General features: G+C 38.7%; 1 protein-coding gene across 1 annotated transcript; it reads right to left on the reverse strand.

The window, feature by feature from the left end:
* Positions 1–498: 498 nt before the first annotated feature.
* On the reverse strand, positions 499–5,508 carry LOC102790313 (uncharacterized). Its single transcript, XM_035912482.2, has 5 exons — positions 5,442–5,508; positions 5,161–5,233; positions 5,030–5,080; positions 2,291–2,452; positions 499–1,579 (listed from the first exon to the last, which is right to left on the reverse strand). The coding sequence occupies exons 2-5, from the start codon at positions 5,213–5,215 to the stop codon at positions 1,371–1,373; spliced, it is 477 nt and encodes a 158-aa protein (XP_035768375.2). The 5' UTR covers positions 5,216–5,233; positions 5,442–5,508; the 3' UTR covers positions 499–1,370.
* Between the last annotated feature and the right edge of the window lie 9,359 nt (positions 5,509–14,867).

The following is a 14,867-nucleotide window of genomic DNA, read 5'->3' on the forward strand; positions in this document are numbered from 1 at the left end:
GAAAGTACAAAATCGCAAATATATTTTCCTTGCTTCAGTTTTTTAAGAAACTGTAAGCTGTTTTCTCCTAGTATTAGTTTAAGGTTTTGAACGTAGTTTAGGTTTCAGGTTCCTAAAGAACTGTTTGCGTCACAGATCAGTGCAAAAACGTGGCCAACCACCGACAATGTCTCTGTCAAGGAAAAACAGTAGGCCATGGTTCTTCTTTTCTCGTAGTTTTACTATCAGCAGAAGACGTTGCAGACACAACAGCTTCTGTAAATACAAACACACTTTTGACAGGCTTTTGTTTTAAGATAACAACACTTCCTCTCAATTGCCCTAACCCTCTCGGACCTCTACCTCAAGAATTTAATGCCACATGTTTCTCAGCAGCACAAAGTTTGCTTTTATAAAATGCATCTCCTGCTTTTATTGTGAAAATTGTCATTTCATATTATTCAGGAAGCAGGCTGGAAAAGACGGCATCAGCCAATAAAAGGACAGGAAATATTGACATAATGTTTCATTTATTTTTATTCAAAGACAATAAATTAACATGTAGATACATTTTATTAAAATTTAATTACATCATGTAATATATATAGTGCAAAAGACTTGAGCCAACCCTCATGTTTAAAAAACGTTTCCCAAGGAGCCAGATTTTAATTGTAATTTTTAAGGTGGTCTTGAGAAATAGTTCTCCAGGTTTTCTGAAGGTCTTTCATTGGCTGCTTTTTCACTCATTTTCAGTGCAGTCCCTGTATCTGACAGAAAACCATGCTTGACGATGGTGATCATGATAGTATGACAACAACAGTGACCTATAAATCATCCAACCAACATCCAAAGAAGAGCTTGGAATCCAAGAAGCCTGGAGAACTATTCCTGAAAACTACTTGAAGAAATAATAAGAAAGCTTGACTGAGAGATTGCAGACTGTATTGAAGAATAAAGATGATCACACCAAATATTGACTTTATACAGATTCTGTTTTTACCTCATATGCTGTATTTCTATGTATGTTTGCATGTCTTAATAAACATATTAATGCAAACAAAAAGGGGTGGCTCAAGACTCCTGCACAGCATGATATGTTAATGATAAAGAACACGAGGAGAAACTGTTTCATGACTTATTTGCAAACACAATGCTGCTCTTTCTGCAACAGGACAGTAAGTGGTTTGTGTCCAGCCACAGACACATCTTCCTGTCACATAAAGTTGTGCTCAACTCTAAAACTTGCTTTATCAAAGGATATTTTTACATATTAAAAGAGTGTTGTGGAATGCACATGGTATATACCCTGACACATCCTGACACACAGGAAAACTGTCTTTAAATGCACCATCTGCCATAATTGTTGTCTTGTTTTAATTATCTCTATTTAACTACAGCACAAGTCTTTGAGTGTCATTGTCACCATCGGGCTGTCGTTGTCTACAACAGCAACAAGATAAAAAGAGCAGTGCTAACAGGATGTAGGTCACAACGGTGAAACAAAACGCGAACAGGTAGAGCGTCTTGTTGCAGTAGACATCAGGCTGTGTCATATTCTTGTTGTAGTTGGGTTCATAAATGGAGTAGATGACTATATTACCTGGAAGAATATAAAAAATGATCTCAAATTAGAATGAGAGTGATGGACCTGCACGGCCTCTACATAAATGCAGAACTGGGTTCAAGCTTTTTTCAAAATGCTTCTGTAATTAGTTTATTTTAAAATTGTAAAAAAAAAAAAAAATCCAGGGAAAACAAGAAATATTTATTTCTGTTAAATTCAATTCAGTTTTATTAGCAAAAAATTACAACAGCTCTTGGTCATTTAACATTGTGTATTCTCCTTATATATCCAAAAGGAGCTAGTACTGCGTGACGTATATGATCAGTTTAATTTACAAATAAATCGACTGATTTACTGATAAGACCTGTTCCCTTTGTTATTTCATGACAAATGAAGCAGACATAAAATTGTTATATTTTTTATGTTTTGTTATAGCTGTTCACATTTTAAATATGAGGGCAGATAAATCTTAGTGCAAGTGAGGGAGGTCATCGTTAGGTAGAATAATCAAAAATGCCAAAATGCCTGAAACTAAAGTGCACGATGACAGAAACTTCTAACCAAGTTGAGGAATTTTACATATGTGATCTTGTTATTTCAAAGGTTTGCTCATGTTTTTGTCTCCCTGTACTCACAAGGACAATGTCCAGGCCTTGTAGTGAAATTCTCAATTTTTTCAAACTAATCATCTTGTTATTTACTTTTCCTGCTCTGTTTACTTTGGTGTTAGAAAAATTTGAAGTTTACCTGCAAGTAACCAGCCACACAGGAAGATGATGGTCATGGACCAACAGAAAGTGTTGCACCAGTTGTACCATAAGCTCAGTGCCAGGAACACTGGTATGATCCCATACAGGGACATGTAGAAAGGGATAAAAGTCTGTCTGGGACAGTTATAGAGTCCTGAACCTATGGGGCACAAAAATAAATAAAACTAAAACACAATGTCTGAAATATTATTTAATTTTTCAATTATTTTTGTGACACGTCTCGATGCACGCTCAGTCATCCAGGTAAAAAAAATCCCAAAAGGTTGATTCTGTTTATCTGGACGTAGTGTTTTCAGTGGGAGAAACGTTTCCTCACTCATCCAAGTGATTTCTTCATTCTCAGCTGACTGCAGGTTTCCCCAATCTTATAGTACAGGGTGGACCATTTATATGGATACACCGTAAAACAATGGGAATGGTTGGTGATATTAAAGTCCTGTTTGTGACACATTAGTATATGTGAGGGGGCAAACTCCTCACGATGGGTGGTGACCATGGTGGCCATTTAGAAGTCGGCCATCTTGGATACAACTTTTGTTTTTTCAATAGGAAAAGGGCCATGTGACACATCAAACTTATTGGTAATGTCACAAGAAAAACAATGGCGTGCTTGGTTTCAATGTAACTTTATTCTTTCATGAGTTATTTACAAGTTTCTCTTTGTTCACAGCCATTGACATGTTGAAGAGGTTAACACGTGAGGAGCGGATCGAAATTGTGTTGATATCTGGTGAACGCAGTAACCGGGTCATTGCAGCAGATTTCAATGCAAGACACCCTACGAGACCACCCATCTCACATGCTACAGTTAGCAAACTGCTTGCTAAGTTTCGTGAAACTGGTTCAGTGTTGGATTTGCCAAATTGTGGACGCAAGAAAACTGTCACTAATGAAGAAACATCAGTGGCTGTCCTAGCTTCATTCAGCAAGAGCCCACAGCGTAGCGCTCGCCGCATGTCACTGGAGAGTGGCATTAGTCGAACATCCCTTCGGCGGATATTAGCTACTCACAAATGGCACCCTTACAAACTCCAGCTACTGCAGCATCTCAACGAGGATGAGCCAGATCGGCGCACAGAATTTGCAGAATGGGCAAAAAAAAAAAAATTGGAACAGGACCCTCAGTTCACGCAGAAGATTTTGTTCAGTGATGAGGCAAACTTTTATGTGAATGGTGAAGTTAACAAACAAAACCACCGCTATTGGTCTGACACTAACCCACATTGGATGGATCCCTCCAAGACTGTTGGAACAACAAAAGCGATGGTATATAGTTTGGTGTGGTATATGGGGTACAACGATAGTGGGTCCATTCTTCATCAATGGAAACCTCAAGGCCACTGGATATTTGAAATTGCTACATGATTATGTGTTTCCCTCTTTATGCACTGAAGCTGGCACGTTCCCTGGGTTTTTCCAGCAAGATGGTGCACCACCACAATATGGGTGCCAGGTCCGAGCATTCCTAGATGAACAGTTTCCTGGAAAGTGGATTGGTCGTCGTGGGCCAGTTGAATGGCCCCCAAGGTCTCCCGATCTGACCCCCTTAGACTTTTATCTTTGGGGTCATCTGAAGGCAATTGTCTATGGTGTGAAGATACGAGATGTGAAGCACCTGAAACTATGGATACTGGATGCCTGTGCTGGCATTTTTCCTGCGGTGTTGCTATCAGTGTGTGAAGAGTGGGAGTAGAGGGTTGCATTGACAATCCAACACAATGGGCAGCACATTGAACACATTTTATAAGTGGTCAGAAACTTGTAAATAAGTCATGAAAGAATAAAGTTACATTGAAACCAAGCACACCATTGTTTTTCTTGTGACATTACCAATAAGTTTGATGTGTCACATGGCCCTCTTCCTATTGAAAAAACAAAAGTTGTATCCAAGATGGCCGACTTCTAAATGGCCACCATGGTCACCACCCATCGTGAGGAGTTTTCCCCCTCACATATACTAATGTGCCACAAACAGGACTTTAATATCACCAACCATTCCCTTTCTATTACGGTGTATCCATATAAATGGCCCACCCTGTACATTTGCATAATGAGTGAAATTAGCACCACTGAATGAACAATGGGCTGGGAGGTCAGTTCCTTGCTCCATTGGGAACAACCTCTGGCGAAGCGGATGACACAGCACAGAAGAGCTACCTCGTCAGGCCAGGACTCTGCAGTCTATTTACACCTACAGGCCAGTGGACTCACTCTTTCAATGATGAGGATGTACACATCCTGGACAGGGAGGAACGCTGGTTTGAGCGCTGAGTCAAGGAGGCCATTTATGTGAAAATGGAAAGACCATCTCTGAATCGAGGAGGGGGCCTAAGGGTACATCTTTCGCCATCTTACAATGCTGTGATTGCAGCCATTCCCCATCTCTCTGTGAATGGTACTCATGGCCATTGACCAGTGGACCAGTGGTTGTTGATCAATGATCATGATGTTAATGATCAAGGAACTGACCTCCCAGCCCATTGTTCCTTCAGTGGGCTGGTTTCAGTCATTATGCAAATGTACTGTTTATAAGATTGGGGAAACCTGCAGTCAGCTGAGACTGAAGAAGTCACTTGGATGAGTGACGAAACATTTCTCCAACTGAAAACACTACGTCCAGATGAACAGAATCAACCTTTTGGGATTTTTGTGACACATAAAAATACATTCGCATGAATCTGATCTGAACATTGCAATAACAGTATCTCTTGCTTACCAAGTATTCCTTGAGCAACAAATGTGAAGGAGAAAATGACCAAGGTACATCCTGAAGGAGGCAGATACAGCACTTTGTCAGTCACAAATCGCAGTGTGCACCATCTGCACATGTGCAAAGATTTCTCTCACCTATTATTATGTTTCGTAGTCCACACACAAATTGTGGTCTCTGACTCCCTGACATGATAACTATTAGTCGAACCTACAAAGACACAAAGATAGCCACGAGATAACCTCCAGCTGTTAATATTTGCCTGTCTGTCAATGTTTTTCCATCTTTTTAAACCAGGCACTGAATTTTATCATTTACAATTCAAGGAAATAACCATGAACTTCCTTTCCTGTGTTAAAATAATTAGCAAATTAAAGTGTATTATGTGAAAGCATTAAATAGATTGTTACAGACCGACCTGTTTGTGTGTCTGACCGGACACATTTGAAGATACAGAAAAGGACTGTTGCAAGTACGTGGCCACATACACAGCAATGTGCACGTGATATTGTTTCAACTTCCTCTTACACTGTTTCATTTTAACGCCTTTTTTTGCCTGCCCTTCCCATTACAGTTATATCATGTAATCACAAGTAAGTACAGCCATTTCCTTGGTAATTATACATTTGAATCACTTCTACATAAAGCAAATTAACAATAAAAAAATATCTGTTTTCTGTTTTCGTTTTTTTTCTTGTTTGTTTTTTGTATATTTAAGGAAATGTGGGGTAAAGCTCAGGGTATGCAGAAAATTCACTGTATCTTTTTTCCAGTGTCAGTTTGCAGTTTTCCAAAGGTCTCTTTTGCGTTCACAGATCAGAGCAAAAACATAAACACCCGCTGACAATGTCTCTGTCGAAGAAAAACCCCAGACTCTTATGAGAGTAGGCCATGGTTCTTCTTTTCTAACTGACAGTTTTACTCCCCGAAGAAGTTTCCATCAGCCTCCCCTCGTATTCGCATAAACATTGTTGTAGACAGAGTATAAAAGCACTTCCTGTGCCGGACGAGGTCTTTCTGCTACTTGTGAAATACACGCCCTGTTCTCAGTTCCAACACCACTCTCTTTTATTTTTAATAATTTAATTTCACTGATGGTTGAGTGTAGAAAAAAATCATGTCAAAAGGCAAAAAAGGATATATATTAATAATGAAAAGAAAATGAATAATGTTGAGAAAATTTGTTATTCGAGATTCAGACATAACAATTATTTACTGCATGATGTAGAGGCATTAGGGGGACATCTAGTGGCCTTCAAATATTACTGCAGGCGATTCCTTGCCCCACAGGGTAGAAGTGTGTTTTCTCATAGAGCATAGAGCAAAGCAAAAAAAATAAAATAAAATAAAATAAAATAAAATAAAATAAAATAAAATAAAATAAAATAAAATAAAATTTATTTAAAAGTCTTTAACTGTCAGGCAAATGACAAATGAACAGAGAAACAAGGCAGATCACAAACAGTGTTCACAAGTCTGTGAAAGAGAAATAATATGTGCCAAACCCAGCATGTAATATCAAAAAGAAGAAGAAGAAAGATTTAAACTTTGTTTGTTTCATGTACTATACAAATAAAACAGATGTATTATATGACAGCAATAAAAAGCGTGTTCGTTTAAATAGTTTGTTGCAGCACTACCTGCCTGTGAGAGAATGTTTGCATGAGAACTTGGCAAAGTGTTCACACATGAATGTGTTCTTGTCTGAACTTCCTGTTACAGGGTCTCATTGCGCTGAAAGGACTTGCCATGAGGATTCACAAGCCATTTACTCAGATAATCGTTTGTATAACAGTGATATTACCACAAATAAAAACTACAAAGCACTTTTTAAAAAAGTTCCCATTCTTTGACTTCACTCTGATGGCAGCCTCAGCTCCTCTTCATCACTGAATGATAGAAATGTTGAGCTATCCAGTAGAAGAGAGTTTCTACTGGGCACCAAGGTTCCCATAGTGGTTCCCAAGTAACCCAAGGTGTGTGTGTGTGTGTGTGTATTCACATGTATGCTTGCTTGCTTGCAAATGTACATGTGACAAACTCAGTTATTTACACTATTTGTTGTCTCTCCTATTAGTTTCGAATGATTGGATATTTTTGTCCAGCAAAACCAAGAGTGTAGAAATGTTGAATAAAACACACAAAATTGTGCGCCGATTAATCAGATTTGTTTTTTGCATTGAAATCCTCTTTGTGGAAAAATCGTAGGTCAGTCTAATCAAATTAGCTTAATTTTTCAAAGATAAAACTTTTAAATCGGCTTTCAGCCTCGACCGCATGTCCGTGCCGGCGAGGCTGAAAGCTAACATCTTTTTGCAGAATCCGTGTACCTGATCTCATTTACTGTTTTAGCTGTTTGGTGGTTTTTGTGAGATTTAACCTGAGATTCTGACATTTCGGGCAAAATATTTTAAAATCGATCCAGGATTTTAATGAATCTATATTGTGTTATTCAAGCTAGAAACGATTTTAATCCACAACTGGCCCTTTAATGAAATTGACAACCTCTTCTCGATGAGAAGCCTGGGCTTGGGAGAGCCCGATTGTTCTGAGGAGACGTTTGCTATACATCGGATACTCGATGGTCTGCTGTAGTGTATGTTTGGTGACACTCTCGATGGAGGACATTGAACGACATCTACCAATTTGGAACCATGATAACAGAGTTCTGGCTGATTGGAGCTGGCTCGGACCTGGCTTCAAGCCAATAGCATACATCACCATCAAGTGCAGGATTTTTTGCAATTTGGTACCAGGACTTGCAGCAGCATGTCTGTCATGTATGGGGTGGCTGTAGCTCAGGTGGCAAAGCAGGTCAGCCACTAATCAGAAGGTCGGTGGTTCGATCCCAGGCTGCCTCCTGGCTGCATGCCAAATATCCTTGGGCAAAGTAGGCAAACACTAACCCCATGTTTGCCTACTGGTGGTGGTCAGAGGGCCCGGTGGCGCCTGTGTCCGGCAGCCTCGCCTCTGTCAGTGCGCCCCAGGGCAGCTGTGGCTACAACGTAGCTTGCCATCGCCAGTGTGTGAATGTGTGTGTGAATGACTGAATGTAGTGTAAAGCGCTTTGGGGTCCTTAAGGACTAGAAACTACAAATGCAGGCCATTTACCATGTCAGGACATCCTGTCATCAAACTGTCAGTTACATAGAGAAAAACAACATTCCCCAGCTGATTTAGCAACTAGTGCGCGTGTGTGTGCTGTTTCCATTTGCCACATCTTGTACAGTTAAACAGTTAAACTTGTTTAGATGATCTACAGCAATGTAGTGCTACAGCATTCCTGTAAAACAATAAATCACCACTGTGTTTGTGTTGATGGATTTGGTCGATATTTTTATCTTTTTATAACTTTCAGTTAATTTTTTGTTATAATTCAACCTTTATTTATACAGGTTGTCCCTTTGAGACTCAGTGTCTCAATGTTCCCAGTGATGATTTCACAAAAACTTTTGTACGTCTTTTGAAGTCTGCAAGTGAAATCCACTGACAGTTTCCTTTTGCAATTTACTCAGTGAACAAGGACAGAAAATGAGAACGCCTTCTTCCCAAGATCTGCACGAACTGATGGAGGGGTGAATGTAATGATGTCCTGACACAGTCAGTGACTAAACTGTGTAGTTTGTGTAACATGTACTCTGTTAAATAATGAGGCAGTAAACCAGTAATAGATTTATAGATAAAGTGATACCAATGAACCATCCTGCGTAAGGCCATTGAGGACAAGTCAACCAGAAAATATAGAGTACAGTGGTGTGTTAAAGGTTTACAGCCTGTTGTAAATCTTAATGCTCCATGATAGACAGAATCCAACAGATGAAGAGAGTGAGCAGAGGCATTCATGTAAATTATGTCACCGCAATCCAGGAGGGGTAAAGAGGTGGCAGCAACAAGACATTTCCTCGTGGTGAAAGAGAGACAGGATCTGTTTCTGAAAAGGTTTCTAAGTTAGTTTCTTTAATACATGGTCAATGTGTGGCTTAAAGGAAGGATTTTCTTCAATCACAATACCTAAGTATCTCTATGAGGCCACAGGGAAGCAGTTACAGTACTGTGCAGTTTCCTAAAACCAGATTGGAAAGGAGATAAAAAGCTATTGTCATCCAGATAACTTTTAAACTATATTCTCATGTAAAGCTGTAAACCTGAAGAGCACGAGCCAAACAATTTCATTATGGATAAATGTGGATACACTGTTTATCTGTACATGACAATAAAATGTGAAATTTGAAACTTGAAAACTTGAAATTAATCATTAAAAAGTTTGTCATGAGCCTTAGCTGAGATACAGAGTTTGGAAATTGACCTGTAATCATTAACCATTGAAGAACCACCTTTCAGTAGGGGGAGAACAAAGACACACTTCCACATCTCTGGTAAAGTGTTCTGTTGTATAGAAAGATTAAAACTATAACACACTGGCTCAGTAATCAGATTCATGTGAGCTTTTAGTGAACATGAGAAAAGATCGACTCTGAATTAGACAAATTACACAAAATGAAATGAAAAGTGTTACATATCAAAAATAACAAAATATTATGAACACCAGCACATAAGACTTTACTATTACCGTTATTATGTCAGTTTGTACACATGAAATGAGCAAGAAAGCAAGCAAGTGGCTGAACTTTTGCACGGAGAGTAACTCAGCAGAAACCAAAACTCTGAATAAACCAGTATTACCGGTCAAACATATTTTTACTATCAAGATGTTTCTGCTGTTGTCATCCAAGTTCTTCCCTCCACTTTTCATAGAAAGTTCAGTGAGTTATGACTAACCACATATGTATGACCTGTTTGATTGATGGGCTCCTTTTTGACACAGTGAATGCTGACATGAGCTAATTTTCCTCCTGCTAATGGAGACCACTTTGCACAAACTACACTGTGAAAAATATTGTGTCTCACTGTCCTTATCTTCTCTATACATATACATTCACAAACTGGGTGGAGAAACACAATAAATCATATTATTTACATATTTACAGCCTCTGCTTTGCTTTAACATTAGTGCAGTAAAATTTCATGCCACAGATGAAGCTTTCTTCTGGAGAAATGTAGCATCCATAAAATCAATAAGTCATTATTGAGAGAAAAACCACAATGTGTCTGATAACTCTACAATACAAACTACCATGCTTATGTCTCCCAGTAAAACACAAGCTTTGTTTTCTTTTTTCAAGAAATCGTTAACAAGGAAAGACTTTACAACCTGTAGTTTAGTCCTTAGGTTGTCAAAACTGCTGTAAGGTGAGACTTTCTTTCTCACAGCTCCCGAGTCACATTTTCTCTTCACTAAAAGTTGTTGCAAAGAATGTATTTTCAGTTTTATAGCTAGCTTAAACTTTATATTCCCTAGCACTGCATCCTCCAAGGAACAGATGCTGTGTTGTATTTGGGAAGATTTAAATATAGGAAATGTTGTCACACTGTCTTGACGTTCTGATGACAAAGGCAAAAAAACTGTGCTCTGCATAAGCAGGGTCTCTCGCATCCCCTGGGGTGGATGAGGTTTGCCCTGAGTTCTTGAAGGCTCTGGATGTTGTAGGGCTGTCTTGGTTGACACACCTCTGCAATGTTGTGTGGAGATCAGGGGCGGCACCTCTGGATTGGCAGACAGGATGGTTGTTCCCATGTTCAAGAAGGGGGACTGGAGGATGTGCTTTAACTATATGGAGTGCTTGGTCCATATAGCTGTCAACAAGTTGGACTCGTTTCCGCTGGGTTTTGGACTCGGCCAGGGCTGCTCATTGTCACCGATTCTGTTCATATCCACTTGGGCAAAATAAGAATCTCATCTTAGCTTTTTTGCATATGATGTGGTTCTGTCGGCTTCACCAGGCCTGATGTCTGAAAGGCGCTCTCCTTCGTTTTTATTCATAAAGTGTTTTACAAATAAACCCAACATTACAGCTAACAGCTGGATGTCCGGTTTGAGTGCAGCTAGCCAAACAGCAAATGGCCACTTACTGTTAAAGAGACTGATAGTGGACAGTATTACCTTGGTTTCTTAAGCCTTGACAGCACAAAAGTGATCCCCTTAAACAGATTTTTTAGCTTTAGTGTCCTTATGTTCCTCTGAGTTATCAATTCTGCTACTACTTAGCTAAAATAAATTAATGTTATTCTGTTAGCCCGAACCAACCAACCAACCACATGACATCACAGACCATACTGACAGAAGATGGCACTAAGTATGTTTTAAATCTTTAACTTTAAGCACTTATTTCTTAAAGTCAGTATTTGAGAGCAGAGCTCTGTGATGTAAATTAGCCTGTATGTGTTGAGTGTTTCATGTACCCTTTAATAACAGTCCACATTATTATCAACAGCTACATTCACCCTGGGGGAAAACTTGTGAAGAAGACCATCAGGCCCAAGCTGGGTTTCCTGGGTCCAGATGTTTGGAGAAAATTCCTTTCTTTCATTTTATTTCAATTTCTTTTACCACAGCTGTCCTGTGCCAGATGTTCTGTTGACGCACTGAGAGAGAGAGACATCATTTCAGAAACATCAGGAAGAGTAAAGGTCGTAACAGGGACCAAGCAGGACTCATAGTCTTCTTCAGACCTCCACTGTAGGATGAGAAGACAGGAAAAGATGGACAAACCCAGCACTGTTACACAAAGATAATATATTTAGTCCTGTAGAAAGTTGTATATCTAAAAATGTATTATCCTTTCTGGTTGCTCTGATATGAATGACTCTGAATTACTTTGTGGTAAATATCACACCATTGGAAAAACACAAGTGAAAGAATTCCAGATGAAAGTTTTTATTTCAGCCATCAAGTGATGACCTTTGACCTTCCATTAGGCTTTTTTTAATGCTCAGAGAAAATCTCATCTTCATGCAGCTGACTATATTCAGTGTTTAAAACAGACGCTCTGCAGGTCTGAGATTAACAACTTTCTGAAACACGGAACAAAGGTACTGTTTATGTTCCTGTATAGTGACTCAGTTACATGGATGATTAATTCCTTTGATGTTTTCTCTTTAACTTTATCAATAAAACAGCTGCACATCATGTGGAACTTTATTTCTTTTCTTTCCTTTTCTAATGTTTTTATCAGTTAATTTTGGAGTTACTACAAAGAGTGAACATATAGGATGATTTGTCTCTTGTCACTGAGTGATGTTGAGGTCTGAATCTGAGAGCAGGTCCTTTTAATATAGACCAGGGTAGCTGGGCTATTAAACTTGAACCACCTATGGCTCAGAAGTAAAAGTTAACTTTACTTTGATTAAATTAAAAGATTGGTCTCAGGATGAAAAAATGGATCAGTGGCTGCTTCAATCTTAACTTATATTGATTGGTTATTATGTTTATGTTGGGCTCAGTACAAAGTACTCACCACAGTACAAATGCTTAGAAAAACACCAAGGTTGAGAGCAGCATCTGCATTTAAGCGCAACATTGCATGTAGGTAATCTCAGTCTGTCACCGAACCTGCTGCTGTGACTGGCCAGAACGTCACGGAGTGGGTGCGATGTATTGTCCAGTATTGTCCTTATCATGGACAACATCTGCCTCTCCCACATCACCTTAAGGGAGTCTGGCTCCATCCCCACAACATTAGTGGCCTTGAAGATGAGTTTATTCAGTCTGTTGGCATCTGCAACCCTCAACCTGCTGTCCCAGCATGCAACAGCATAGAGGATGATACTGACTACAACAGACTCCGGAGCATTGTGCTGTTGTCCAAACCCACTGAGCTTTTCCTGTTTGACATGTGTTTCTGTGCAGCACGAAATCTCTGCTCTTCCAAAATACTTCTCCTACTTAAAATTGCAGAAGATGTAACAGGGTAATAAAAAGGGCAGCCTTTTATTTATTTATTTATTTATTTATTTATTTTTGTTGACTTAAAATTAAACAAAAAAGAAACGGCATGAATGTTGGCAAATAAACAAAATCACACATTTCATTAACACAAAACTTATATACGTTTGTTAAATAGGGAAAATCATGATCATTTCCTCTGCTATGATGGGTCATCAGTGTCTTAACTGAATTCTGTATCTCAATAAGTCATGTTCACTTCTTCCTTAAATGTATGATGTTCTAAATAAAGAACAGATTAAAATATTAATATAATATTTGGTCTGTTGTTTGCTTATGATTTTATTTCAGTCCGTGCCATTATTATTATTATTAGTAGTAGTAGTAGTAGTAGTATATGTTCATACAGTGTGATATATTTTATTGTGGCACCATTCTAATCTGTTTCATCAGTATTGGTCCACTTGTCTAAGAGGAGGTGGGGAACACACAAGCGTACACACATTCATATGATTAGCTCCACAGCAGTGGCCGATCCTCATCATCGTAAACTATCTGGTTGGTGCAGAGAGCAAAAAAATAAGTGAAAACATAAACACCTGTCAGGATGTAGGTCAGGGTGATGCAACAAAATGCAGACAGGTAGAGCGTCTTGTTGCAGTAGTGCTCGGTGTCTGTAGCGTTCTTGTTGTAGTCGGGTTCATAGATGGAGTAGACGATTATGCTACCTGGAAAAATGTAAATAGGATCTCAGAAAATAAGGTCTGATCATGCTTGGCAACAACAAACATTGCCGTAATGCATTAATTCTTGCATTAAAAAACTTTCATTTAGTAAACCTTAATATAAATGACTTTTCAGACAAGATGTTTGAACTCATAGCCAGGTTATCATTGATCTCTATTTGTGTTTAAAAGCTGACTTAATTTAATCTCATTCTAGAGATTAAATTATTATATAATGATCTAGTTTAATTTTCAAACAGCCAACTTTTTTTTGATTGGCTACCTCTCATAAACTGACAGTTTGTGCTGTACAGAGCCAACAGTAGAAAAAATCATAAAGTGAACATTTAGAGCAGTTTGGAGGCTGAAGTGACAGGCTTGCATTTTCAGCAACCACAGGGCAATATTTGTATCATTTTTCCAAAAATAATTTAGCTTTAAGTTTTGTTTTTGGTCTAATTTTAGTCACGAGTTCATTAGTCATTAGTCTAGCTTTACATACATACTACATACATACATCACATCAGGTATGTTCTGCAGTGCCTGGCCATGTATTACAACAGCAACCTTCACTGTTAAGAAGCTGAATTTAACTTCAAGCTTACTGCCACAATCTGACGATACACACTTTGTGGAGTTATACTTGTGGACCCAAAAGTAGAAGCATGGAAAAAAACTTGATTTTAACAGAAAACGAGCTGTTTAATAAGGCTGCTCAAAACAAAGTTCCTCAAAATGCTGGGTCAAGTGATCCAGAACCAGGATACTTACCGATGATGAACCAGGCAAAATAGAGGTAGAGGAACAGACAGTCGCAGAATATATTACACCAGCTCAATCCCAAGAAGACAGGTATGAATCCACAAATAACCAGAATGACAGGAATGGAGGGCGCCCTTGGACAGTCATTAAAGTACACACATCCTACAGAGCACAAGCATGAAAATGAAGACAACTGTCAAGTCGTTGTTGCATAGTTCTTGTTATTTGATTTTTCAAATTTTCCTTCCAACACATAAATGAATGTAGATAAATTCAGTCTGAATATAGAGCCTCTCTCACTTACCAACTATCCCCTGAACAATAAACATGATGAGAAAAATCCCATAGATACACCCTGAAGGAAGGCAGATATGGTTTCAGTTACAAATGACACCAGCAGCTGCACATGTGTGCAAAACTGTTCAAAATCACTTTCTTACTTATTACTCGAGGTATCCAAGTGTGTTGAGGTCTATCGCTCTCTGGCATCGTGACTAGTTAGAAACCTACAGAGACACAAAGGAAGCTGTGAGACAAGCTCAGGTTGTCTTTAACTGTCAGGTAAATGACAAAT

The sequence above is a fragment of the Neolamprologus brichardi genome, chromosome 3, assembly GCF_056152115.1.
Source record: "Neolamprologus brichardi isolate AB-2024 chromosome 3, ASM5615211v1, whole genome shotgun sequence".
NCBI lineage: Eukaryota > Metazoa > Chordata > Actinopteri > Cichliformes > Cichlidae > Neolamprologus > Neolamprologus brichardi.

Bases quoted from the DNA above. Each gene is read 5' to 3' on its own strand.
- LOC102790313 (XM_035912482.2), bottom strand. From the start codon at position 5,215: ATGTCAGGGAGTCAGAGACCACAATTTGTGTGTGGACTACGAAACATA. The intron at 5,081-5,160 runs GTGAGAGAAATC...TGCCTCCTTCAG, and splicing joins ACTACGAAACATAATAATAG to GATGTACCTTGGTCATTTTC. The intron at 1,580-2,290 runs GTAAACTTCAAA...ATATTCTTCCAG, and splicing joins GTGTGGCTGGTTACTTGCAG to GTAATATAGTCATCTACTCC.